The 27619-nt window shown below is 35.5% G+C and overlaps 2 protein-coding genes across 3 annotated transcripts; one reads left to right on the plus strand and one right to left on the minus strand.

Annotated features, from left to right (window-relative positions):
- The first annotated feature begins 291 nt into the window (after positions 1-291).
- LOC147405918 (protein MICROTUBULE BINDING PROTEIN 2C-like) lies at positions 292-12001 on the plus strand. Of its 2 annotated transcripts, XM_086433809.1 has the most exons (5): positions 299-630; positions 723-806; positions 2580-2924; positions 10617-10835; positions 11679-12001. In XM_086433809.1, exons 1-5 carry the CDS (start codon positions 430-432, stop codon positions 11847-11849), a joined length of 1020 nt encoding a protein of 339 aa, XP_086289935.1. In that variant the 5' UTR covers positions 299-429; the 3' UTR covers positions 11850-12001. The 2 variants fall into 2 exon arrangements, with proteins under 2 accessions (XP_086289936.1, XP_086289935.1); XM_086433810.1 differs by lacking the exons at positions 10617-10835; positions 11679-12001 and adding an exon at positions 5706-10528 and having other exon boundaries at positions 292-630.
- A 2123-nt stretch (positions 12002-14124) lies between these two features.
- On the minus strand, positions 14125-19187 carry LOC147405919 (large ribosomal subunit protein eL8y-like). The gene is made up of 7 exons (XM_086433812.1): positions 19059-19187; positions 17466-17513; positions 16642-16843; positions 15747-15916; positions 14769-14897; positions 14579-14671; positions 14125-14461 (listed from the first exon to the last, which is right to left on the minus strand). The coding sequence occupies exons 1-7, from the start codon at positions 19059-19061 to the stop codon at positions 14330-14332; spliced, it is 777 nt and encodes a 258-aa protein (XP_086289938.1). The 5' UTR covers positions 19062-19187; the 3' UTR covers positions 14125-14329.
- Positions 19188-27619: the final 8432 nt, after the last annotated feature.

The raw sequence follows: 27619 nt of genomic DNA on the forward strand, positions 1-27619 counted from the left end.
TCCACTAAATATATAAGTTAATGAATTTTTTTTTTCAAAAATTAATATTCATTTTTCTTTATTAGTAACAAATTTTTAGAAGATATGAGTCATTTTAAGCTCCAATGAATAATTGAAGAACTTTATACAATATATATTAGACATAAAATATAAGAAAATCTTAAATCCTGAATAATGTAAAAAATAAATAACAAAACAATCCGTTTACCCTTGATTAGCTTTCAAGCAAGGGTAGTGGCATTTCTGTAATTTAACAGCACTCGAGGAGCATTTAGGAATCCCTTACGGAAGATCTCTGTGTGCGGAAAAATTTCGAATGAGGCGAGGCTAAAAATTTGAAAAGAAACAGTCACTCACTTTCCTCTTTATTTTTTTGAAAATTAGGATTTTTGAGATTCTTGGATTGAAAATTGATATTGGGAGAGAGCAATGTTCGAGCAACAACATTTCGTTGATTTGCAGGAACATGAAAGCTCTGATGATCCAAAATCATGGCTTTCTGGAGAAGATCAGTCATCTTTATCTCCTCAAAGATCTTTCTCTTCTCTCTCTAATGGAAATGGAAGTAATTTCGACAGAGTACTCTACAAGAACCTCGTTGAGATGGTACCGCTTGTCGAATCTCTCATGGTTAGCTTCCTCTTCACTTCCAATTCTTCATGTTGATTCACTATTTCCATGGATTTTTTAGTTCAATTTTCGTTTTTTTTTTTTTTTGTCAGGATCGGAGAGAGAAAACTTCTTTCACTCGTCGAGCGTCTCTGATCTACACGAAGACACCTTCCAGAGAATATAATCCCAAGAAGGTGAGACTGTGAGAGTAGTTCTTAATTTGAGTAAATTTTGATAATTGTAATTAAATGTGTTGGTTGGGTTGGAACTTGTAATGGTGATCTGAGTAAGGGGAGAATAAAGTGCCTTTAGCTTGTAATTTCTATTAAAATAGTTACAACTTACGACCATGGTTTCATAACTCAGTCTGAGGTCGAGATGACTCGAGTGAGTCATCCTCAGTGTGAATCATCCTTCACATGGACTCATCCGAGATTTCAGATGAATTGTCCCATATTTTGATAATATGTGGGCCAAGTTAATGAAAACTTTGTTGAGTTAACTGGGTTTTGTTTTTCTGAAAATTTGGCAAAGTCAACCAGTTTTGGTGTTTTTGGATATAAAATAATCATCTTTTAATTATTTGGATCTATATAAACATAAGTTTTTGTAACTGAGAATGATATCGGATTTGAAAACCATGATTGTCAGTGTCAAACTCGGATGGAGGGCTACGTCAAGTTGTGAACCAACGCAAATTATTGTCAAGCCCTTGAGATGGATCCAAACTTGTTTATCAGTATCCATTTTGAAAGGGAAATTTTGAATGCATGCTACATTAAAAAATGAGTACATGTAATTCAGATGCTCAAAACTCCCCTAAAAAGGGGAAACCTTTCACCGCGCCATGTGATTCTTTTATGAAGCCCTCTCTCAGTCATTTCCACTCCTACCCCCGCAAGCAAAGAGGTTTCAAGATACTAGGTGACCAAGTGAACAACCCTGAGAAAATATTCCAGAGATGTACCCTTTCACTATCAGAAATAGTTGCTAATGTTTTTATTATCGCTTCTTCTCCCATCAATTCCTTCACGAGAGTCCTAAATGCACATTTAAAAGAAAATATTGACATAAGGAAAAATTCTGCTATTCAATGTCCCAAGAAGATCCTTCTTCCTCATCATGCCATGTGAGGATTGTCGAACCACCACGTGACTTCCTCTTATAAGTCTTAAGGGCCTTATAGGATTGTCATCAAATATCCTTATGAAATCAACTGAAGTTGGGTTCACCATTTTTGTGCGAAAAAATAGTTTTTAAAAATCCTTTTTTTTTTTCTGGCACATAGGACGAGTGATCACCAACACACCCTAATATTTCGCATTGGCATTTTTCTTCGTGAGTACAAGTGTTTCATTACTAGCAATTGTAATTGCTATTGTTTCAGACAATATTTTGGGACTCGCATCATGCTGAATAAATCTACAAGCTATCCTATTTAAGCTTCTTAATCTATTTCTATATATAAAAAACAACAATAAAGTACATTGTTATTAAAAAACTTCATTGCATGAGGAAAGAGCAATTTAGTTGAGCCGTAGACCATCGGATCCTCACATTGTGCAGAATAAACCTGCAAGCCATCCTAGTTTAAGCTTGTTTACTTCTCATCAGTTAACTTTGACTCTAAACATGGTCGATATTTCTGTTATCAATTCCCTTCAAGGAACTTGGGGAACCTTCAAAACTAATTGAGAATCAAGTGAGTAGAATTTTGTTAACATAGGCCAAAAGGATTTGGCTTACACCACTATTTACACTGCAAGTAAATTAATAATGATGATGAAGTAGGCTTTTCAATCCCTTAAGCACTTTTAGCATTCATTACTTGATACATATGCTTATTATTTGATAAATATGCCATGTTCTCTCTCTGCAGGCCAATTAATTTAAGCTTTGCATATTCTTTACTTCTCTTGTGTTAAGGATTTAATATTCTTTTCATATTGGTTATTAATTTGTTACAGGTTAGTGAACCTAAAGGAAGGAAAGTAGCTCAGTCTATTGCAATAAAAAAGCAAAGGGATCTTGGAGAAAACAACCCAACCAAAAATACCTCTGCAGACGAGTTCTCAATTTTCTCATCAAAGGCATCATCAATGGAAAATGAAGGGGAAGATTTGATTATGTTGCAAGAAAAAGTGGAGAACCTACAAAAGAAATTATTGGAGAAAGATGAGCTCCTGAAATCAGCAGAGATATCAAGGAATCAAATTACTTCAGTTCACGCTAAACTTGATGAACTGAAACACCAGGTTGCAGAGAAGGACTCTTTAATTAAATCTGCTCATTTGCAACTCTCCGATGCAAAGGTATGTGTATCACTCACTTGACTATCTTATTCTTGTTATGCGGTCTTTAAAGAATGAGAATTAACACTAGGTTTTATAATTATCATTTGAAAATCTGTGTTTTATTATGACTGAGGTGTTTACGGTAACATGGCTTTGGGCCTCACATCTTTACATGGCATTAAGATAAGAAGTGAAATCTAGTTTACACTATTGGAAATATTAGGATAAATAAGAAGTGAAATCTAGTTCTAGTTGGATTCGTATGGATTTATTTCTATTATTTATTCTGTGTAATGGCATTTATGTCCATTCCCTTATTATGAGTTATAAATATATACCAAGCTCTCATTATGAGACTGGATTTTTCTCTTCTAAAATTCTTCTTGGTATCAGAGTAGAAAAACCTTTGACCCTCCATCTTCATTTCCCCTTCAAAATTTTTTCTCATTAATCCCACTACACTTACCTAGCAGTAGCCTAATCTGGAGTTTCTCCCCTTCGGGGGTTCTTTTCTTTTTTGATTTATAGTCTCTTAATTGCATGTTGTGATAGAGATTTCATTAGCTTTTCACATGCTGCAATAGAGTTTTGCGCTGTGATTTTTTGCCCTACGTTGGGGTTTCTCTTTGCTATCAAACCTTGTGTTATTGGGTAAACTTTGATTGAGTCCTACCTACATTGTGATCAAAGCCACTGGACCTGATTTGCCTTACAACAGCAGTAGCCGACAACAACGTGTTGTTGTGCATATCTCGATTAGACCTAAAGGCCCTAAACAGATCTGCGACATCAGCAAACAAAGGTTGGAAGTCTTGCGATTAGTTTATATGCCCTTACACATCTCTTCGATCAGATCTACAAGCTTGGAACAACCTTGCGATCAGCCTACAACCCTTGAATAGACCTGCAATAGTAGCAACCATTGATTAGGAGTCTTGCAATTAGACCTATAGCCCTAAAACAACTCTTCTATCAGATCTACAGGCTTGGAACAATCTTGCAATCAGCCTCCAAGCCTTAAACAGACCTGCGACAACAGTAGCCATTGATTAACAGTCTTGCGATCAGACCTATAGGCTTTGAACAGCCTTGCGACAGTAGCAGTCAGTGGTTGGGAGACTTGCGATCAGCCTATAGCCTCTTAATTGCCTTGCGATCTGTTCTACAGTAGTTCTAAGGTTGTCACTGTGACCTATGACAACTGCTGGAGCCTCGACAGTAATAGGAAATTTTTTTTGTGACTATCTTCGACAGCAACAGTACGAAATATCTTTTCTTTGACCTTCAATAGCAAGGGACTTTGACAACAATCTGTTGTGATTGTTTCTAGTGTTGCCGACAACAATCGGTAAGACTATTTGGCATTAGATAGTACTAATACGGGAGATCTCCCTTCAATCCAAATTTTCTATCTATTCATAGCGTACAATGACCTCGACTCACAAGACTAAGGACTTTACCACCACTCTTGGGGCTAATTCCTCCATCCAGCGTATCACCAATGCCCCACTAGATGGTCGTAACTTTCAGAGCTGGTCCCGGTCCATACGACTTTATTTGGGTAGTCGAGGAAAATCTAGTTGGCTATTAGGCAGTATTCCTAAGCCACCACCCATTAATCCTAAATTTGAACAATGGAAAATCGATAATTGCACTATTCTTTGTTGGTTATTCAATTCCATGGAGCAACGCATCTACACTATGTTTATGTATTATGAGGTTGTCTCCTCTTTGTGGTCAGCTCTCACTCAGACATGTGCACATGCTCTCAATGACTCAAGGATTTATGAACTTTATCGGGATATTGCTCAAGCTACCCAAGGAAATCAGAGTGTTGCAGATTATTTTGGATTCCTTCAGTCCTGTTGGGAGGAAATCTCGTACTATGAGTCTATGGCTGAGTTATCTGCAGAGACAACGGGTATGTGGTCAAGAGGATTGCTCGACATCAAACATACTAGTTCGTCATGGGTTTACGCCCTGAGTTTGAGGCACTGCGGACCCAAATCCTTAATACCACTCCTCTGCCTTCATTATTTGAGACATTTGCGATTATTGATAGCGATGAGCGTCATCGTTGTGTCATTCCCTCTCAGACTTAGTCTTCTATCACTATTTCCGCTCTAGATACAGATCAGATGGCTCTTGCAGCCAATTTGGATTTTTCTAATTCTCGTACTCAAGGATTAGGGAATCGAGACTGTAGGCATGGTAAAGGAAGTGGTCTTACATGTAGTCATTGTGGGAAGATTGACCATGAGAAGGCCCGCTGTTTTCAGCTCTATCCCCACCTGTTGAGATCTTTTGGGGGGCATCCCCGTATTGCTATTGTGGAATCAACCTCTGGTGATCATGCTTCCCTTGGTACTGTTGATTTGCAATACCTTTAGACACAGATTACATCTATTGTACGGGATCAGCTCCAGGCTCAGACTTCCTTATCCTCGACAGTCGCATATGTTACCACTCCTCCAGGTACCTCTTCTGCATTTCATGCCACTCAATCTGGTTCTACTCCTCTGACCTGGGTCATTGATTCTGGTGCCTCTGATCACATGATCGGTGAGTTCAATCATTTTATTTTTTCTATCTCTCTTACTACTCATAGGGAGGTTCGTTTTGCTGATGGGTTTCTGACTCCTGTTCACAGTAAGGGTACTGCATCTCTTAACCCCCGGTTTTCCTTTTGATTCTGTTCTCCATGTTCCATACTTATCTCTTAACCTTATGTCTGTGAGTAGTATTACAAAATCGCTTAATTGTTCTATAACATTTTTTCCTACTCACTGTGTCTTTCAGGATCTGACTTCGAGGAGGATTTTTGGCAAGGGATATGAGAGGGATGGGCTGTACCTGTTTGAAGTTCCACCTATTGCTGCCCCAACTTCCGTGCTCCCATTCACTGGAAATCATATTATTTTTTTTCAAACTTTAGACTTATGGCATGTTTGCCTAGGACATGTTAATTTTCAGTACTTATGTTCATCATATCCTACTTTAAAGTAATCTTGTAGTGGACACAAATTTCAGTGTTCTATGTGTGAGCTTTCTAAACACACACGCACCTCTTATATTCCTTGCATGCATAGAGTTAATGCTATTTTTGATTTGGTTCATTCTGATGTGTTGGGGCCTTCCTCTGTTACTGTTTTTAATGGTCATAGATATTATATTACATTTATTAATGACTTTTCTTGTTGTACTTGGGTTTAGTTAATGCGTTCTCGCTCTGAGGTACTACCTATTTTTGTTAATTTCCTTAAAATGATTCAAACTCAATACAACATTACCGTCAAATCTCTTAGAACAGATAATGGCGGGGAATATATTTCTGATGGGATTCACTCCCATCTCCATGAGCATAGTATGCTTCATCAATTAACTTGTCCCTACACTCCTGAGTAAAATGGGGTGGCGGAACGTAAGAATCGCCACCTCATGAACATTGTCCGTTGTCTTCTGCGAGGGATGCATGTTCCCAAGTCATATTGGAATATGACAGTTCTTACTGCTGTTTTCCTCCTGAATCGTGTTCTGAGTCGCACTTTAGGGGGACAGGTGCCTCTTCATGTTCTTCGACCTGATAACACTCTCTTTCCTATTACACTTAGAGTTTTTTGGTGTACTTATTTGGTTCAGGATAGAACTCCTCTTCGCACCAAACTAGATGACAAAAGTACCCATTGTGTGTTCTTGGGTTACTCTTCTATGTCAAAGGGGTATCGGTGTTATGATCCCCTTTCTCATCGTATTATTCATTCCCTAGATGTCACATTTTTTGAAAATGTTCCATATTTTTGTACTTCATCTTCTTTGCAGGACTCTTCTCCTTTGCAGGATTCTTCTCCAATAGTACTACCATCTCCAGTTTTCTCTCCATCTTCTTCTTCGCCGCCGTTGCTCCAAGTTTATTCTCATTGCCTCCCCCCCTCAAACTTTGCCAACCTCTTCCTTGGACTCAAGTATATCCCCTTTTACATTTACGCCTACTCCTATTTTTGACTCTCACTTACCTATTGCACTTCGCAAAGGTAAGTGAGGGTGTGTTGCTGATCACCCTATAGCCCAGTTTGTTTCTTATTAGGGTATTTCTCCTTCCTATCGAGCCTATCTTGCCACCACAGACTCTATTTGGGTTCCTCGGTCTGTATCTGAGGCTTTACGTGATCCTATGTGGACTAGAGCCATGACTACTGAGATGGATGCATTGTAGAAGAATCACACATGGGATCTTGTTTCTCTTCCTTTTGGGGAGCGGATTATTGGTTGTAAATGGGTTTTCACAGTCAAGTATTCGTAGATGGTACTGTTGATCGCTACAAGGCTCGACTCGTCGCTAAGGGATTTACGCAGATTCCGAGAAAGGATTTTGGAGCCACATTTGCCCTTGTAGCCAAACTGTTTACAGTCCATTACTTATCTCTTTAGCGGCCTGTCATTCATGGCTTCTTCGCCAACTTGATGTGAGGAATGCCTTTCTTAATGGTGTCCTGACAGAGGTCATTTATATGGATCCCCCTCCTGGATTTCGTTTTCAGGGGGAGTATTTTGGGAAAGTATGCTGCCTTCTTAAATCTCTGTATGGCCTAAAGCAATCTCCATGAGCTTGGTTCCAGCGTTTCTCTGAGATAATTTTGTCTATGGGATTTTCCAGATGCCATTCTGACCATACTTGCTTTATTCGATGAGGAGTAGATGGCTGCAATACCATTGTCTTGGTTTATATGGATGATATTATAGTAACTAGAGATGATGCACAGTGGATTGACAGGGTTAAGAAGCAGTTGGGTAGTGATTTTGAGGTTAAGGACTTGGGTCCTCTCAAATACTTTTTGGGGTTAAAGATAACTCGTTTAGGCCGTGGTATTTCGTTTTCTCAACGTAAATACACATCGGATCTTCTTTAAGATACTGGTATACTTGGTTGTCGTCCTGCTTCCTCCCTAATGGATCAGAATCATCGTCTTCATGTTGAATCTGGGGAACTTTTATCTGATCCTTCATCTTACCAGAGACTCGTAAGCCGCTTGATTTATCTGACTAATACTAGACCGTATTTGACCTTCGCAATTGGTGTAGTCAGTCAATTATTTATCTACTTGAAGTTTCGTCCTAGTCTAGGCTTATTTTATTTATCTACCGCTCAACAACATCTGTCATGTTTCATTGATGCTGATTATGTGGGTTCTCTTACAGATAAGAGATCTACATCTAGTTTATGTACTTTTTATGGTGGTAATTTTATCTCGTGGAAAAGTAAGAAACAAAGTGTGGTTTCTCGTTCCTCTACTGAAGTTGAGTATCGTGCTATGGTCCTTGGCACATGTGAGCTTCTTTGGCTTAGATCTTTGCTAACAAAGCTGGGATTTCCTACTGTTGGTTCATGTTTGTTGTTCTGTGACAACAAGTCTGCTATCATGCTTGCATCTGACTCAGTGCTTCACAAAAGGACTAAGCACATTGAGGTTGATGTTCACTTTCTCAGGGAGAAAGTTTGATCTGGTGCACTTAAGACAATCTTTGTTTTTTCTTCAGATCAATTAGCCGATATGCTTACAAAGTTTATTGGACCTTCTGTCACAAACTCTCATCTCGTCAAGCTGGGCTTAGTTGATATATTTGCCCCAGTTTGAGGGGGAGTATTGGAAATATTAGGATAGATAGTTAGTTCTAGTTGGATTCATATGGATTTATTTTTATTATTCTTTCTGTGTAAGGGCATTTATGTCCATTCCCTTATTATGAGTTATAAATATATACCAAGCTCTCATTATGAGACTGGATTTTTCTCTTCTAAAATTCTTTTACACAACACTCCTAGGGTATCTGGAGTACAATACTTGGGATGGTCGTGTGCGTCACTCGAAAGATGTTGATTTGAGATTTTAAAAAAAATCTCGTCATGATGGCATTATAGCTTATTAACCAAGATGATGAATGAAAGGAATACCTAGCTACAGTCTACCATCCATTGTTAATAACAGTTTATGTCCGGCTGAAACTAAGATCCATCTTCAAGTCTCTGAATTAGTTTGACTGATATGTCCATGAGCACTTCATAATAATTGAAATTTCTTAAATAGCTTTATTTGATGGGCTATTATAAATATTATTGTTTAACCTTCTAAACACACCATTACACTTTCCGTTTTTGTCTATTCATCCAATTAAAGCTAATCCAACTGTAAATCAAATGAAAATATTTTGTGCTCTAATGATAAAATGAGTTTCAATGTGGTGTTATTTAATCCCACTTTTGGAAAATTCTATTAGTTTGCTTATGTTTTCATCTAAGAATAAGTACCCTGTGAGATAGAGCTCACACTTCAGGTGTTTGTTAATCAGAATTTCTTTCATATATATGTGAACGATGAATTTATGTTGCTCTGGTTCTATGAGTGAATTTTAGTTGGGATCCTAAAATTATTGTTTATACTTTTCTGTTTTTATCGGTAATTATAATTTATTAAATAAAAATGGGCCCAAATATACAACAAAGGCCTATGGATAGAGGGACCTACAAGGACTGAAGGGATACATGATACGATGGAATAGAGGAAAGATGAAACAACAAAAACCTCCCAACAAAACAAAAATAATTGTTGCATGTAGAATAGCATTTTATTCTTCATTATGAATAGTTTTGTTTTACTCTTTTGTCTAGGGGTATTTAGGGCTCTAATACCAAGTTGAAAAGTAAAGATTATAGAACAAAGAAAAAAAAAAGTGAGAGCATTTTAGAGTCTTGACCTCAACAGTTGTACAGACTAAGCAAATATCTTTATGTAAATTTTTTTTAAAACAAAAAAGAACCAAAACATTTGGGTTATGGATCTGACTAGTCTGGGTTAGCCATTTTCTTTTTTAGATTTCTTTTAATAAGCAAAATTTTATTGAAATGAAAAACGCTAAGACCTCAGGCATTCAAGTTGACTGACCTAGAAAGAATATAAAAGTTATACAAACCCACCCCAAACCAACTTACAAGAACCGCAAACTACCATTTAAAGCCTACAAACCTTATATGCCCAGTAATCCCATACCTACTAGGAGACACATCACACATCACGGAACTCTGACATTTTACCATTGCATATAGCTGCTTGAAACCTGTAATAAATCAGCACCAAAGTATTCCCTATCTTGAGCGCACCATTGGCTTGCTCTAAAGCCAACTAAATCTTCATTTTCTGAAGGAAAATCACTTATTCATTTTCCTGCATCTATTATAGCTGCATCTTTGTAAATAGAGTTTTAGGTTTTGCTACCATATACGAGAGACAGCTGTAAACAAAATTGAATGGAGGAACAAGATTCATACAGCCAACACCAAATTTTGGGACAATGATAAGCCGAGCCTTGATAATCTCCTCAGGACGGGTGGTAGGCCAAGTGTTTGAAACCCCACAAAGCTATCATTTCCTTGGGGGCACCCTCCAGGGTTGCACGTAGGATTTCCGAGGGGGCAGTGTGTGTGACCGTGGGATTAGTCTCACCCGAAGGGTGTGGGGATACCCACGATAAGCAAAGCAAAGCACAAAAAAAAAAAGCAAAATACAAAAACAAAAAAGAAGAAGATGACAATGAGGTTTTTCTGCCATAACACATACCAATTTAAGACACAAGTATTGGTTGGTTTAGCTAGAAATTCTTTATGTATGGATGTGAAACCAGCTCGAGAAAAGTAACTGCTTGTCTTTTCTTTAACAGATCAAACTCGCAGACAAGCAAGCAGCACTAGAAAAAATACAGTGGGAAGCGACTACATCTAATAGAAAAGTTGAGAAGCTACAGGAGGATCTAAATTCCATGCAAGGAGAGATCTCATCATTTATGTTATTATTGGAAAGCTTAACAACGAATGATACCACTCCATACTCTGAGGATTATGATACCTTTCCTTATCATTTGAATCGGCTTCCATATCTAGTATGTTTCATCTTCCCTTTTGTCACTTACATAGTAATTTCATCTTAAATTGTCTGAATTCTTGGTGTTAGGGTTTCCAATTCCTCCATTATTGTGCTAGGATGGAGTGGGTCATGGACCTTAATTCATCCTTCAATGATTTAATCTTTAGTTCTTGTTTGAATCTTATATCTTAATACATCAGTGAGCTATAGAACCTGCTTTTAAGTCAGTAATTTTCTTCTTTTGCTTTTCCTTTCTTGGAGAAAAAAGAATTGCTAAAACTGGCAAAGGAGAAGAACTGGTATATTGTTTATGTCCATTCTCTCCTACTCTTTTTTTGTGCTTTTTAGTGTCTTTTTTCAAAGAAAAATAGCGATGGATAATAGATTAAACATAGTTGGGCACGATTTTCAGACCTGCTTTTCATCTTGTCTTGGCACCCACCGACACTGTGGTGACTCAGACGAGTCAAACCTGACAATCTGGTTTAAAGGGATTAAATAAATATATGTTTATATTTTAATATTATTAATTTTCAATTATAAACTGAATTAATACATTCTTAATCTCAAAATCTGGTTTTATATAGATCACAACCATTCAGATTTCTTTAAAAAATCAATTATATTTATATAAATAACACCGAAACCAATCTATATCGATCGACTTTGATGAGTTTTCGGAAAATTGGCTAAGATGACTTGGATCTTGGATGAGTATTGAGATGGGTGAGTCACAATGGAAATCTCAAATGGAATGGAACAGCCATTTGAGACTCTTCAAGTGGTATTGTAATGGCTTGATGCATATAATTGATCGATAATTTATTTTGGACTGAAATGTTACAGTTGGTATGAACAGGATGATATGGATGAGATTGAGATGCAAGAAATGGATGAGGCAAGAGAGGCATATATCTCAGCTGTTGCTGCTGCAAAAGAAAACCAAGATGAGGAATCACTAGCAATTGCAACCAAGGCAAGGTCACGACTTCAATCTTTTATTCTTGGACCCCAAAAAAGCAGATTTTAGTGGAGGGGAATGTCACATCCCCCAGTTTTCTATAACTTATACTCAAGGGCTGCTTTATACCTGTTTGCGTATGGTTTTGCAGACATTCTGCAACAGTTACTGCGACTTCGTTGTTTATAATTGTAATTCCGCGTGTTGTCTGTTTAAAATTATTTCTGTCTCTCACTCTCTATCCTTTTTATAAACCCGTTTCCTCCAATCTCTACGAGAGATAGAAACCTTTTACCTGATAGAGGACCTGATATTGGGCGGCCTTGTTGGGTTGGGAAGACATCTGATGCTCATGCAAGGGGTTTGGAAAGATTGAATTTGGCATAGCAATCTTAACAAATTACCTTATTATGCATTGTTTTCTTTACCCTACATTTGCTAACCCCAAACTTGGACGAATCGTTCGTTAGACATAATTGAATGGAGGAACAAATATGTCCAGCCAACACCAAATTTTTAGGTAAATTTCTGATGATGATGTGGGATGATTAAGATCAACAGATTCTTTGTAAAATTTAAGAAATATTCTATTAAAAATTACAAGTGTTATATTACAATGAGTGTGAGGAGTACAATTATGTTCCACATAGAGGCAGATATAATGATTTTTTGAGTTAATATTGTTTTTATTTTTAAATTTTTAAATTTTTTTTATCTATTTATTTATTTTGTGTCAGTCTGGAACTGTAGCTGTGAACTCAGACTTTTGGGCATGGGTGACTTTCCATTTCTTTGAGGAAAATTTCTTAGGAAGGACCCAATTTTTCGACACTTGTTGATTTTAAAATATCCATCCATCCGACAATCGATTAGTCAAGTAAAGCATTTTTCCAACCCAAAAACATTCCCAAACAAACTCTCTTCACATAAAGTCAGCTTCTTCTTCATCTATTTCTCAAATCAAACACTTTAGAAAAAGAGAATGTACCAATCAAGCAGGTCGTCTTCTTTTGCTTTTCTTTAGAGCTAAGGGTTTTACAGATCTTCCTTATTTTCAGGAAAAAAAAGTGCAGGATTTAGGTTTATTCATCTATTTTACGTGAGTTAGGATTTTACAAAACTTGAGCTCTGGTTCTTATATCCCATCCCCTAAAAATACCATAAAGAGAGTAGGAAAAAAAAAAAAAGCGAGGAAGAGTTAAAAACGGGGAAGCATAAGGAATGGAAATAAATTAAATTAAACCATGGCATCTGGTTTTCTAATTTTTTTTCTCCACGTGGCGTCCCTACGAAGGTAGCCGGACACTCTTTTCTTTTCATCTAAATGATTCAACTTTGCTTGATCAATTATTAGATAAGATATATTCAAGAGGCTCACTTGAAGTTTCAAATTCTGATATATAGAGAGTAATGCATCACCTACTGACATTGTAAAGTTGGTTGGCTCTTTACTTGACAGAGTGAAAGGTGAAAAAATTGTCTCCAAGTAAAAGAAAGAGGGGACTGCCACTCTCTATATATAGAAAGCTTCCAAAACTAATTATTTTAATGTTAAAAAATGAAAAATACTTAAGGTACTAACTTAATTATGTTTCAAATCTTAAAAAGGTCACATGGATTCTCACATGGACAATCTTACACAACATCCTTCTAGGTTTATGAAAAATTTCATAAGAGAAAAAAAAACAAATTGAACTTTATCCAAGGTGTTGAAAATGAATAACTATCGAACTCCCAAAACTTAAAATTAAAATTTAATGGTGCAAATAATGTTTATTTTTTTCTTTCAAATCTTAGAATTTCATTCTCTACTAGCCTGTCGCATACGATCATGTTTTTGGATGCCAAGATGTGAGCTCACAACCCTTAGTAGGATTTAACAAAAATAATTTTTGTAAAGTAAACTAATATTAAATAGTAAGAATAGAGAAAGAGGTGTGAGTCTACTGAAGTTGGTATCAAACTTTATACTAGTTAAAATAACTTTAGTTACTATTTTGTTAATAAAAAAGATGTTCTTAATTTTACATAACATTTTTGGAGATGCTCTTAATTTTACAGACCATTTTTAGGAGATGCTCCAATGAAACTAAATTTACAAACTTACAATTTTCCAGCCCTTAGTGGATGTGGTGGATTGAACTTCTTGGACGTTTAATCAATGATTCAATGTCTTGGCTTGTCATTTTGAAGAGCAGTCAAACTAAAGCAACTAAATTAACGGTCGAGATCATTTAATCAGTTGCTCAGCATTGGCTTCAGACCCACACATTAAAACGTGAGCATCATCCGAAGGCTGTGAACTCATCAACATGCCCGAGCTATGAGAATACTAAACAAAACATAGTGACAATATCCAAAAAATAATTTCCTAGCACTCTTGGGTATAGTGACAAGAAGCCCTAAAAATAATAATAAAAATTGCAAGTTCAAATCCAAAATACAAAGCCATAGCATCAAAGCTAAAGATGAAAAGAACCTACAAAAACAGGTCCCAAAGTCCCTTCTTGCTGCAAGCTTTTTTGGTTTCTCTCAGCCAATTTGAAAGCTCAAGACATCCTTTGTGCTGCTTCCTTCGCCAAGACTCTCTCCTTTGCTTTGGTCTTGGCCTGGGACTTAGATCCCATGATGCCACCTCCCCATTTCTTGCGATGCTCATCAAACTTGTCGTTAAAGGTAGCCTATAAATATATCAAAATCATAAAACATGTGTAAGTTGAGCCATCAAGATTAGTGCCTTCAACTTTAATTAAAACTACAAAACATTGTCAGACTTGAGTGACTATAGACTTCATCACCTTGACTGCTTCCACAATCTTGCTGAATTCGAATTTATCCTCGTTCTTCACTGATGTCAAGCACAAAGCTGTGGCTGTTTTCTTGTGGACGATCTGTGTTCATATTGAAGAGATAAGGCGCACTTGTTACATTTGTATATATTAACGATTTAAAAAAAAATTGATTGTTCATAAGTGACGAAGAACGAACCGCTCCAAGTCGCGCCTTGCCCTTCACGATTGCATAAGGGATCTCCATTTTCCGGCACAAAGCAGGAAGCCAGACAACAAGCTCAATGGGGTCAACATCGTGAGCTATAACCACCAATTGGGCCTTGTTCTGCAAGGTTAACAAGAAGCATGTAACCAAAAATCATAATTTGGTGATGCCATGAAAGAATGGCACTAGGGTACTACTTGGAAACCAGATCATAGTGTGAAATTCCAATCGATGTAGAAAGGAAAAAAGTCAAACAAAAGTATACATCTATCATGACCTATTTACCCAATTTGTTGCTACTAGTGAGAACCACAAACCTGTATGAAGCAAGCCAGTTTTTGGTACAGTTCATACTGGGTTCGTGAAATCAAGCGAACCACAAATCTACAGAATTATTTGGTTAGGCGAACCAAATAATTTTTTAATTGGTTCGGTGAATCAAACCAATTTATTATTATTATTTTTCATTGTTTATATTTAAAATATGGATTATTATATAAATTTATTTCTATTTAACTTAGAATTTTCTAATATTGTAATTGTATTTATAACTTGTATACTTGAATTATATATATGCACAAGTGAGCCAAGCTAACAAACCGATCTAGGAAATCAAAGTGAACCAGGAAACGAATCATCTCTAAGACTTAACTACCCCTACGAATGGGGTTCATTTGAGAGTGGCGAACCCCGAACTCCAATTCGAACTGAGCAAACCAACGAACCACTAACATAGTTTATGACTAACTAATCACTAATCAGAAAAGCTAAAAAGCTACCCACTGTGAACCTCGTTTATCTCACGTCACTCTTTCTAGAAGACTACCTCACGATATTCATCCAACCCAAAACCTCAGATATGCATGATTGAATATGAACAAGTGTTGTAACATAATTACAAATGTCCAACGTATGGTGCCTTGACAATTACTTGGTTAAAGTAACAACTAACAACCAAGTTAAACTTACCTGCTCGATGAGGTATGTAATGTGGTTAAGACCATATTTGATGACGATGGGCTTCTTTGATTCCACAGTTTTTCCCTCAGCTTCAGCTTGTGCCCTTTTCAGAAGTCTTTCCTTCTTAGCAGCCTTGTCCTCTGGTCTATATTTGAGTAGAATCTTAAAAAGATTTGTTGCTGCAAACATAAAATGTCAGGTAATTGAGAACATTCAGTGTTGACTCATATACTTCAAATTAGGTAAAAGCATCATTATAATATTATATCAAAGTTTGATACCTCTAAACATAAGAGCTTTTTCCACCACCAATGCATGTTATTTAACCATAAAAATAGAGAGCTGCTATTGGCTCCCCAACTTTTACTTATTACACCCCAATTTCTTAAAAAAATTTACCATCCCAATTAAAGATTAAAACACACTCTTCAAATATCACAAAGGTTTGGCTCAAATTATAATCTCAACGTTACAAAATTTTATGACACTCATCCAAACAATTTCAGTAGTGGTTTACAATTATGATTAGGCTCATATACGATCCTAAACCCAAAAAAATAGAAATCTAGCATAAAAAATGAGAACTTTTATTGGAACCACAACTTTTACTTATTCTCAACCATTCACTGATTTCTTTATTTTTAATTGGGGTGTAATAAGTATGAGTTGGGCTGCTAATCTCAAACAATTTCAGTAGTTTTTTACAATCATGATTAGGCTCATAAAAAATCCAAAAGCCAAAATATAGGAATCTAGCAAAAAATGGGAGCTTCAATTGGCACCCCTACTTTTACTTATTCTCAACCATGCACTGGTTTTCCTTATTTTTAATTGAGGTGTAATAAGTAAAAGTTGGGTTGCCAATAGCAGCTCTCGAAAAATAAGACAAAGAAAACACATTTACCAAGGTTCTTGTCAAGTGTTTTAGTGAACTGGTTCAAAGCAGGTGGAACCTTCAACCGCTGCTTTAGAATCCTCCGCTGCCTTTGAATGCGCACAACTTTGGGCCACTTGACAAATCTATGCAAATCCCTTTTTGGTGGTAATGCCCCACCGATCCCAAACTGCTTGGGACGCTTCTCAAACAAAGGATTAACAGTCTTTTCCTGTAAAAATACAAATAAAAATAGAAATTAAAATTAATAATAATAAGTATCCCTCCAATTGAAAGCCAATGATGAAAGATGGAATAATTTGTATTTTGAATTAGCAACCAAGAACATCACGTATATAAACTCTAACCAGATTCTAAGCAGGTTTCTTAAACTCAGTGTTGACTTGATTCGATAAAGAATTGAAGAAGTGCAGAAATAACCATTCAAGTCCTTCAAAACTGGCGGAAATTATTTTCCATGGCTTTAATGGAGCAAACATTAACAAAAATATCAAAGGGCGCTGGTTGAATTGATTCATGGGTCACTTCAGTGAGTCAACTTTGGTCACTTGGATCCAAATCATATAAAGATTTCAAATCTCAACTATGCCTAACCAACTAAAGCAATAAAAATAGTAAATATTAAAAGCTTTATAAATAACAATTTGACATTATTTAATGTGTTCAACAAAAATATTAGTAACTGGAGGCTATCCTGAATCGAACCACTGTAAATATGATATGCTGGAGACCCAACAATCAATTAAATAGACTCCAAGACTTCACTTCAGTTTGAAATAAAGATGGACTTCTTGTGAAATTTTATGACAGTAATACAAGAAGTTAGATCTTACAGGCTTCTTCTTGGCTGGTACGGGGGCCTTTCCTCCTCTTTTGGGGGCCTGTAGAAAGGATAAAGTAGACAAGAAAGGTGTTATAAAGCCCATAAACATGAAAGCATGTACCAACAGAAGGAATCTTCAATATTGCACAAAAAGTTGCATTTTGAAAATATGAATTTAGTTGTAGGGTTTGTGCTTTAGAGACAACAATCAATGCATCAACTTAAAACAAACCAGTCCGACAAAAATAAAATAAAGTAAAATAATCACACCATCAACATTGGCATTACTCATCAGCTCAATGTTATATGTTAAGCTCACAAACAATATTCTTAAATAGCATATGCGACCAGCACATGATATTCGCATATGTGATTTCGCACATCGCATATGCTGTAAAAAACAACTCTGACCGTTGGACAGTATGCCACTGCATATGCAGCAAAGAAAAAAACTTATGACCGTTGGACCGTATGCCATCGCATATTTTTGGGGTATCACGTTGAAAATACTATATGCGACTGCATTTGACAACGCTACTCACAAAGTTGTCACTAGGTAATACTAGTCATAGATAGCAATAAATTATTCCAAAGGGAACAAAATCTTCGTGTAGGAAAAATGTCAAAATGGGTTGTAATATCCTAAATGTAAGCAATTTGTTCCACTCACCCATCTTGCCAAGGTCAAAATCGGAACTGTCAAAAGTAGCATTGTATCAAAGATTGCAGGTTTGGGCTTAGACCCATAGTTCAGTTGGATTGAAACATTAAAAACAAATTTGAGGTCATGGGTTCAAGTCCAGTTTACCCATAAGAAAAATAAAGATAAAATAAACATTGCAGGTTCATACTAATCCAAACCTACAAATAGAAGATTCTATTTCTAGCAATGAAGGTCACTAAACCTAAACAGATAACAAACAAAGCAAAGCGAAATGAAAGATTATATTACCAAAATATCTAGGCCTTCATCAATCCTTTTACACTAATGGAGGTGAAACCCACTTGGCAGCCAATCAACAGATCACATTCAAACCAAATTCCTAAAAATTCTTCTTTACCAGAGCTTTTCATACGTTACGATAGAGAGGATAAATGTACACAGGGATTATTTTTTTAGTTATTTTTTTGATCAAAAATAGTATCATTGAGGAAGAGGAGGTGTCAAGGAGACCTACCTAGAAACAAGAGAACAAAAATTAACCTGATCCCAAACACAAAAAAAGTTTGATTTGAAAGAGAAAAAATTCTCCACCAAATGGGATGAAATTTCACATAGTTTATGAAGAAACACAACAACCCATCTTTCAATAATTGTCTATAAACGTCTCTAGAGTGACAAAATTTCAAATTTTGTGTTTGATGGGTATCTTTTGTTCATCCAAAAATGGAAAAAAAAATGGATAATTGAATATGATACAATAATGACTTCGCTTGAATTTGAACTATATAATCCTTATAAGGGGGATAAACAATAAGGGTAATTCAGCTAATTCATCGCATCTGATTAACCTAAAACAGTTTTACAATTTAAGATTACAAAATCCATGCGAAGAAGACACAGATTAATTAGAATTGAGAGGAGAAGATACATTTCACATACCATACTGATGAAACCCTAGCTTTTGCAGAGGCGTCAAGGACAAAATGAAGTGAAAAGGGGGGCAGTTCCAGTGTTTTTAATCTTTTCTATTACAACTTGCAACACTAAACCCTAAATATCAAGGGACTTATTTGTCATTTTAGAAAATGACGAAGGAATGTGAAGTTGGGAACCAAATTGGGTTGAAGGACCACCTAACTTGCAGGCCTATAACTTGGGTGGGCTGGCCCGGATTCAACTGGATTTATGGGCGACACTGAGCTCAACTCAATCTATCCTTAATTCGGGTTGAGGGCTCGCAACCCGTCCAACTCATCTGAAACTACTTTTGGGCTTAGCATGAGTTAATGAGTTCAAGTTCGATTCCGAGTTGAGTTGAGCTCGAGATGAGGGCTCTCTGCAGAGTCAGGTCTACCCTCCAACCAACGTGCCCCAGGTTGTAGTCCTAACCTGTACAGATAAGAGAAAAAAAAGGGCTGCCATTGGAACTCCAACTTTTACTTATTACCCCTAATTAAAAATAAAGAAAATAAGTAAATGATTGTGAATAAGTAAGGCTGGAAATATGAAGATATCACTAATGTGGAGGGATAAAATCGTCTCCCATTTAGATCGTTCATCTACACTATCAATGCACACCCCGAGATAGACACATGACATCATTTGAAGATGACTCTATCCTATTATGGAATAATCTCAATTTAAAAGAGTTACTTTTAATTTTTATGTAGTTATTAGTTTGGCTAAGGGGTAATATGGTTAATTGTAACTTAATTAGAGTTAGGATTCTTTGTAGGATTTTTCTATCTAAAGGCCTTGAGGCTATGGTAGAGAAAAAAAGAAAAACGAAAGGGAGGTGAGGAGACCATGTAATCGTGAGATTTACAGTAAAACAACTCTTCAAACCCGTGGACATAAGTACGTTTGTCGAACCACATAAAAAATCATTGTTTTCTCTATATTTTCATATTCTTTTTATTATTATGTAGATCTAATGGTGAAATTGTAATCGAGGTCGATTTATCACCAAATCAGCTACTACAACTACAAAATAGAGAACCAAATTAAAGTAATCGATTGAAGTGTGCTGAATCATTATTGTGCCCAACAAAGATTGTATCTCGGTGCAATTGATTACAATGGAGTACCCTCCAAGATACAACAATCGGAATCCCAACCAAGCGTGCGCTTATAATAGATGAGAAAAGTGAATAGCTCATATCACTCCTTATTGGAATTAGTAAGAGAAAATTTTGGGAAAATACCGAGAACAATGGATGAGAGAAAGTGAATAGCTCAGATCAGTTCTTATTGAAATTAGTAAAAAAAAAGTTTTGGAAGAACATCAAGAACACTAAGAAGAAGAGAGAACACAAAGTACGTGTCTATTTTGTGTTTTAGATTAGATTAAAATGGTCTAATCACAATGGTTAAATTAAACTTTCTAACTCCATGTTTAAGTTAATTACAACAACCAACGCACAACATGAAGCTAGAAAGCGAGGATTTGCACTCCCCCTTGTGCCCGATGATTAGATGTGTCGCGCCTGATTAACTCTTTTTCGAGTCACCTCGCCGTGTTCTATAGGATTTTGGTTGGGTCTTGTGTGCATGTGGGCCTCCACTTATTCTTTCTAACTTTATCACACAAGTAAAACATGATAGTAAATAAAGACATAACAAGTATTTCTCATGATCAATGTGAGACTAGAGGTTTTAAAGAAAAAACCCAACACACACACTTGTGTATTGGAACTACCCAAAAATAGTTAAAAAGGTAAAAGTTACTTTTGTATTTGTTAAAGCTAAAACAGATAAAAGCTAAAAGTGAAATCATTTTATATTTCAAATTGCCCAAAAAGTTAAAATCACTTTGTATTTGAAAATACCCAAAGTAATTAAAAGCTAAAACTACAAGTATCAGTTGGTGTGCCAATAGAAGTCATCTATCTTTTTTGCTAGATTTATATATTTTGGGTTTAAGGTTTTATATGAGCCTAATCATAATTGAAAAAAAATTACTTCGAATGAGTGTTATAAAATTTTGTAATGTTGAGATAATAGTTTGAGCTAAACCTTTGTAATGTTTGAATTAATTGTGTGTTTTAATCTTTAATTGTTGTATGATAAACAATAGATCCACGATGATAAAAATTAAGAAAAACTTTTTGTATCATTCAAGAATTAACGATAGATCCACGATGATAAAAAAGACAAAAGAATAGCAATTTGGAAAAGCATAGAGGGAAGGAAGAGAAGAGGAATTAAGGGTAAAAATACAAAAAAATAAAAATTAAGTAAAAAGATAGAGTCACCTCTATAATTGAAAAGTAATTGTGTGGGATTCCTTCAAGCACGATCCGAGGTAGCTGCGAGAAGCGTTGATGGGAGGAAGAAGGGTGATGGGGCTATTGTGGTGGAGAGTAGAGAAGTAAAAAGGGGTTGTGATGGAAGAGGATGAAGAACATGGGCCGTTGGAGAGAGAGATTTAATTCTTCTTCGTTTGTTTTTTATTATTTTTTTTTTTTTATCATTTTTGTTATTCTATTTTTTTTTTTTGAAGGAACAAGATAAAAAAAAACCCCTTTCTTATCACATTAAGAGAGATAGGGGAATAAAGAAGACGTCTCATTTTTATATATTTTTTCTTTCTAAAAAATCCCCTCTTCCCCTTTTTCACTTTTTTTTTTTTTTTTTAATTTTATTTATTTCTAAAAATCGTTTGAAATATTTTCTCTAATTCCTAACATGTTCCCCTCTTTCTTTCCGTTTTTCCTTTCATTTCCTTTTTTTATTTTCCTTTCCACGTTTCTTAACTGAGAATGTGGAATTCTTTTTTTAACAAAAATCTTTTCTTTTCTTTTCTTTCCCTTTTTGTTTTGAAAATTTTCCTTTTCCTTCTTTGCACATTTCTTATATGATCATATGGGTAACAATCCCATGCTTTTTGCAACTCGGTAGTCCCTTATTGATTGGTTGGGTTTAACCTTAATTTTCAATTCGATTAGACAATTAAGGGTAAATTTTAATATTGAGATTCAATTTGATTGGTAAATTTATTAAGATTTTAAGGCTCGATTTGATTGGTCGATTTATTTTAGAGTTCAATTTGATTGGTTAATTGATATTAATTTTTCAATTTGAATTGTTTAAAAAATTTCGACTTGTTTAATTTTTTTTTTAATTTTAATTCATGATTTTAGGTGAACTTTCAATTTTCCTAATCGTGGGGTTTCAAAAAAATTTTCCTTTGATATGTGTAAATTTTTTGAAGGTATGTTTTTAGCCATGTTTTCCTATGAGTCAAGGTCTTTAGGTAAAAGTAAGATGTCGAAGGGTATTTTGATAATTTTTTGTGATTTTTCGTAAACTTTTTTGTTTTCACCGATTTTAGTCTCGTTAGATTCGAAATCATATTCTATGGGCAACAAAAATACTTCTAAGATTTTTCGTAGGTGCGGGATTCACTAGGGATATTTTCGTCATTTTGTCAATTTTTTGCGAATTTGGTGTATGGTTTCTTTCAATTCAAACGTGATTATTTCTAAGTCTCGAGGTCATATTTTTCTAGCGTCGTAAGGTATCTAGGTTACCGAAATATGTTGCAACCCTAAGCATACGTACTTGCTAAGTCGAGTATAAGGTATAGTGATCTTACGCGTGCGTAATTTTCTAGTCTCGTGGTAACAAGTGAGAGAGATGAAAGGATTGGAAACAAAAAATTGGGAAATAAATTCTTAAGCTTTCAAGTTCTTTGCGCTCATCATTAGGAATCCATAATAGTTGGATGACGAATTGCCGAATTAGGCAGATGAAAAAATGGAGTGTCTACAGTTGGGCAGTCCTCTAGTTTTGGATAACCATTGGAACCAAGGAATTGCCTCTATAGTAAGGTGCGCTGCTACTAGCTCTCTTATTTGTTTATTGGGTACATTATTAAGGTGTTGGAATTGTTGGGCACGGAAGACCCAACCTTCAAGGTTGACCCCTTCGAAGGTGGGAAAGTCCTATCGAATTGACTTCCCTTGAAATCCTCGAAATGGAGCTAGTTGTTGCATCTCTGGTGGTTGGCGAGGTAGTAGTATGGGTGGTTCGTGCACAGTCGGTGGACGTGGATGTAACGTGTTGATGGTTGCTTGAATGTTCAGCACTACCTCAATTAATTCTCTTATTCTCACATTCATTTCATCAACCTCCGTGAGTTTGTTATCAAAACCTAGTGGAATATCTGGAGCTACAAGGAGAGTTGGTGGAGTTTCCACAGTCACAAGAAAGTGCGTTGATACTAGATTGATAAAATCTAAAATATAGAAACTACGAACTACAAAAGATTTCTAAATTAACCAAATACTTCTCTACATTTCTTATCAACAACACCTCTTTAAATAAGCAACAAAATGAAACTAACTTCTTAACAATCAGGAAGGATAACCCATTTTCCCTAATAATCTAGAAATAACTACCTTCCTAACAACTCAAAGGATAAGACTCAACTAATGACAAAAATATAATCCTTAATTGAACCAATTGTAGAAAAAAATTAACTAAAGTTGACTCAAGAGAAGATCTCTTGATTGAAGATAAGATCTTTGGGATAGGTTCGTATTAGACTGCACATGTTATCCAATCGAACAGGCCCCTACCTAATCAGACATATTCTTTGGTCTGATCAAACTTTCACGTGGATCCAACTAGGAATTTTTTTTCCTCTTCAAGTGAGGAGGCTATTAAGCTAATTAATGCCAAAGAATGCTACAAATTTTCACATAATAGTTAGAAAGTACTAACAATGTCTCAAAATATCCATGGTAGACTCGTTTATGAGTTCAATGTCTAAGATATAAAATGGGCTTTGGGGTTTTCAAGTTGCAAAGTTCATTCTAATTGTAGAACATCAATGCTAATTGGAGCTTTCTTAGAGCAACTGTGAGTTTCTAGGACCCTTATCTTCATACATGTCATTTTGGTTTGGCACTTGTCTAACCTTTGAGGAATTTTGTGAGATTATGAGCATTCGGTCTTTGAGGGCGATAGTGAAATTGACCATGAGCTCACACTTTGGTGTTGCTTGATCTTCCTTCCTTTACATGTCACGTCTAACGATTTTTGGATTTGACTTGAGGTTTGAGGGTTGATGATTGCAAACTTGTAGATGTGAGACTTAACCTATTTTAAATTTTTTTCACATAACTTTAATTCTATAATATTTTCAAGATCAAGAATCACATATATCTCAAGAATCCTATACATGCTTTTAAAGATCAAAGTTGGATGCAATTACCTTGTGCCATAAGAAATCGATGAACTGATTTGTTGGAGGTGTCCCTTGCTCCAATCCACGTTCCAATGCTCCAACGTATATCAATACCCAATCGTGTGAACCGATGATCTATGTGCTATGTTTTCTAGACTCACTTTCGATTCCCTCTCTATGTTGGTCGTTAGGGATTTAGTGATTGATGGTGTCACGTCAATTCAAAACCCTTTTGCACTTTTCAAACCGTCGAAATCAATTAACCCTTATGAGAATGCCGTTTCACTTAAATAGATGCGTAGAGGGCCTAGAGTTCCTCTTTTAGTAGGATTCCTATCCATCAAGGTTTCCTTCTAAGAGTTTAAGTGGTGTTTATATTTTTCCAATTGATATTATTGGGATATTATTTATTATTGCTGTTTGTCTAATTAATAGAACACTTGTGCAAGTCAAATACCCTAAAACGTGTAGGTCATTTGGCCACATAGAAATAATTCTTATTGTAGAATCACGTATCTTTCCACAAGACTTGGAGAATTCTTCTTGGTGTAGTAGTACACATAGTCTTATGTTTATTGGGTTATTAGTAGACTAGTTCTTCCTTATAGAGGTTGATGTCGACAAAGGTATTCTCGTTTATTTGTTGATGTAGCAAAACCTACAATGCAGAGCCAACTTTGTCCCTACCATTCAAGATGAAACCTTTGTTAGACTTTCTTTGGTGAATTGGAAAGGTAATTTTGGTTTTTAGGGGAGTTTATACCTTTTATATGTGAGTGCCGACATTGCTAGCTTGGAATCAATTTTTCTCTCAAGCCTAGTTTAACTAATATATTCTAATTGCACATGTACAATTGATTTACGTTTTCAAGGGAGTTTATATCTTTTGGAAGTGTGGTTTAAAGAAGAACAAGTTCTTGCGATTAGGGTTGTCCATTGATCCTGTGGCTTGACGGGTCCAAAAAGATGGGTTAAGGCCTTGATCTTGAACCTGTGAAGGTAGGCCAAGTTAAAAAAAAATTCAACCCCTTAAGTTCGTGCTAGAGCTAAGGTTTAAAATGCCCAGCCTTGTTTGATTTGGCCTGTTAGTATATTTTATATGTATATATCACGTGTAGATAAATGTACTATTTTATAACAAAAGATAACTAAAACATATTACAAATAATAACTTTACATTCATCTCTAACTATTTTTCAATGAGGATAGATATTTGACTCCTATTTTGGTGAAAAATTATATCAAACGGATCAAATCATCAGTGTTTTAAAAATTGAATTGGACTAATTAGTCGGTTGGATCGGGTTGGACCAGACTAGGTAACTTCTTTGGGGTAGTTGACCAAAAAAAAAACCCAATTGGCCTGCTAGGTTCTAGTGGTTCAACCAGTGACCCCAATCTTAAAATCTTGTAATTTACATCATGTGGCATTGGATCATGTTTTTGAATTTGAAGTTACCTAATTTTAGGAAGAAACTAAAATTACTTAATCTTTCATACCTAAATTAGTTTGGATCGATATGTTCTTGTGCCTGATGGAGAGAGAAAGGAAGCTGATTGAGTTCGTTCAGGCATATTAGGATGTCTTTGCCTAGTCCAATGAGGATATTCCAAGAAGTGGACAGAGATTTGCTTTGGTTCTGATCGGTTTGAACCACCGGTCAGACCACTTTGGACCAACTCGATCAATCATATGAGTCAACAATCGACCCGATGTTTAAAACATTGGATCGAATGATTATAAAGAATGCATGAATTTTTTCTCTTAATAGTACTTTAAAAACCTGAGCCTAGTTTGAATTTTTAAAGCTGACTCATGGTCTATTTGTTTTCATCATGGAACGACGCCGATGATGCTAATTGTGGTTGCCCAACATGTTCAACTTGTTTGGTGCATTCCACTTGATGCCCGGTGCTGAAAGGATTCAGCTAAAATCCTGCCGATGCACTCGACCTTGAACATACCATCAAGCCACGACTTAGTTAATTGGTAAAACAGAGTTGCGTGCCTTGTTAACATGTACCCTTAGGGAACACGTTAAAGTACAATAAAACACTTTTTGGAAATTGAACTTTATACCAAAAATACCCTTAAAAATATTACTTTTTACTAAAATATCATAAGATTTTAATTTCCTAAGTTTATTTATTGCACTTAAACATGTATCTTTAGGGCACATGTCTACAAAATAACTGCCTGCGTTGGACACTGGTCCAACACAAAGTTGACTTGACAATGCACAAATAATCATATATTTATTTCCTCGAGCTACAAGTTAAAAATCAACGATTCTTTATGCACTGCCTGGTCAACTTAGTGTTGGAACCAGTGTCCAACGTAGGCAGTAAAGCAATTTCCCTTCAAAATACTAATCTTAAAATCAATATTTTTTTAAGTGTTTTCGTGTTTCTTCTCAACATATTAATTTAAAAAACCACTTTACTTACGAACTTCGTAAGATTTCAAATCTGACTAATGGCAATCCAATACCACACATGCAAAATTTCACATTCAAAAAAAAAAAAAAAATCTATTTTGACATCCAATTTGTTGAAAATGAAGGGCTACCAAACTCCTAAAAAAAATTTAAAATTCAACAATCAAAATTTACTTGTTCTTTGATTTTTTTAGAAGTTCTTAAAATTTTGTCCCCTATATCCCTATGGCATTAGATCATGTTTTTAGATACCACAATGTGAGTTATCAAGCTAATTTGACTCACTTATTTATTTTAACTAAATATTTCATTTGTAAACAAAGCACTCCATCACAACCAACCTCAATAAATCCTAATGGATGGCTCTCACACAGGGAGAGTTGGTGAATTAATTGAAACCCAATAAAAAATAATAAATAAAAACGATGGATACTCTTCCATCTACAAGGTGTTAATGTGGTTAATTTGATTACAAATTTCTTAATTCCATTAAAAAGAAAGATCGAAATGGAAAAAAATATTCAAACCGACGTAATTAAGTTGCTTTGATTGACTTTATTCATTTATTTTCTTTGTTTCTCATATTTTTATACATATTTTTTTTATATTAAATCTTGTTTTTAGTTTATGTTTTAATAATCTTATGAATGGTATGAAAAATAATCTACATTAATTTTTAAAGAAAATTTATTTTTAAACTCATTTAGCAAACATTGGACAACAACTCGCCAAACAATAAATTCAATTCAACAATAACCACCACCTTCTCTTAGCTTTCAGCAACAACCACTTTACATACAACATTTCCAAACAAACTGTAGAGGTTATTTTTGTGATCTATACTGATACCTGTTGCAATTTCATTAGAA

The sequence above is a fragment of the Akebia trifoliata genome, chromosome 3 (genome assembly GCF_017979445.1).
Source record: "Akebia trifoliata isolate Shusen 1 chromosome 3, ASM1797944v1, whole genome shotgun sequence".
Taxonomy (NCBI): domain Eukaryota; kingdom Viridiplantae; phylum Streptophyta; class Magnoliopsida; order Ranunculales; family Lardizabalaceae; genus Akebia; species Akebia trifoliata.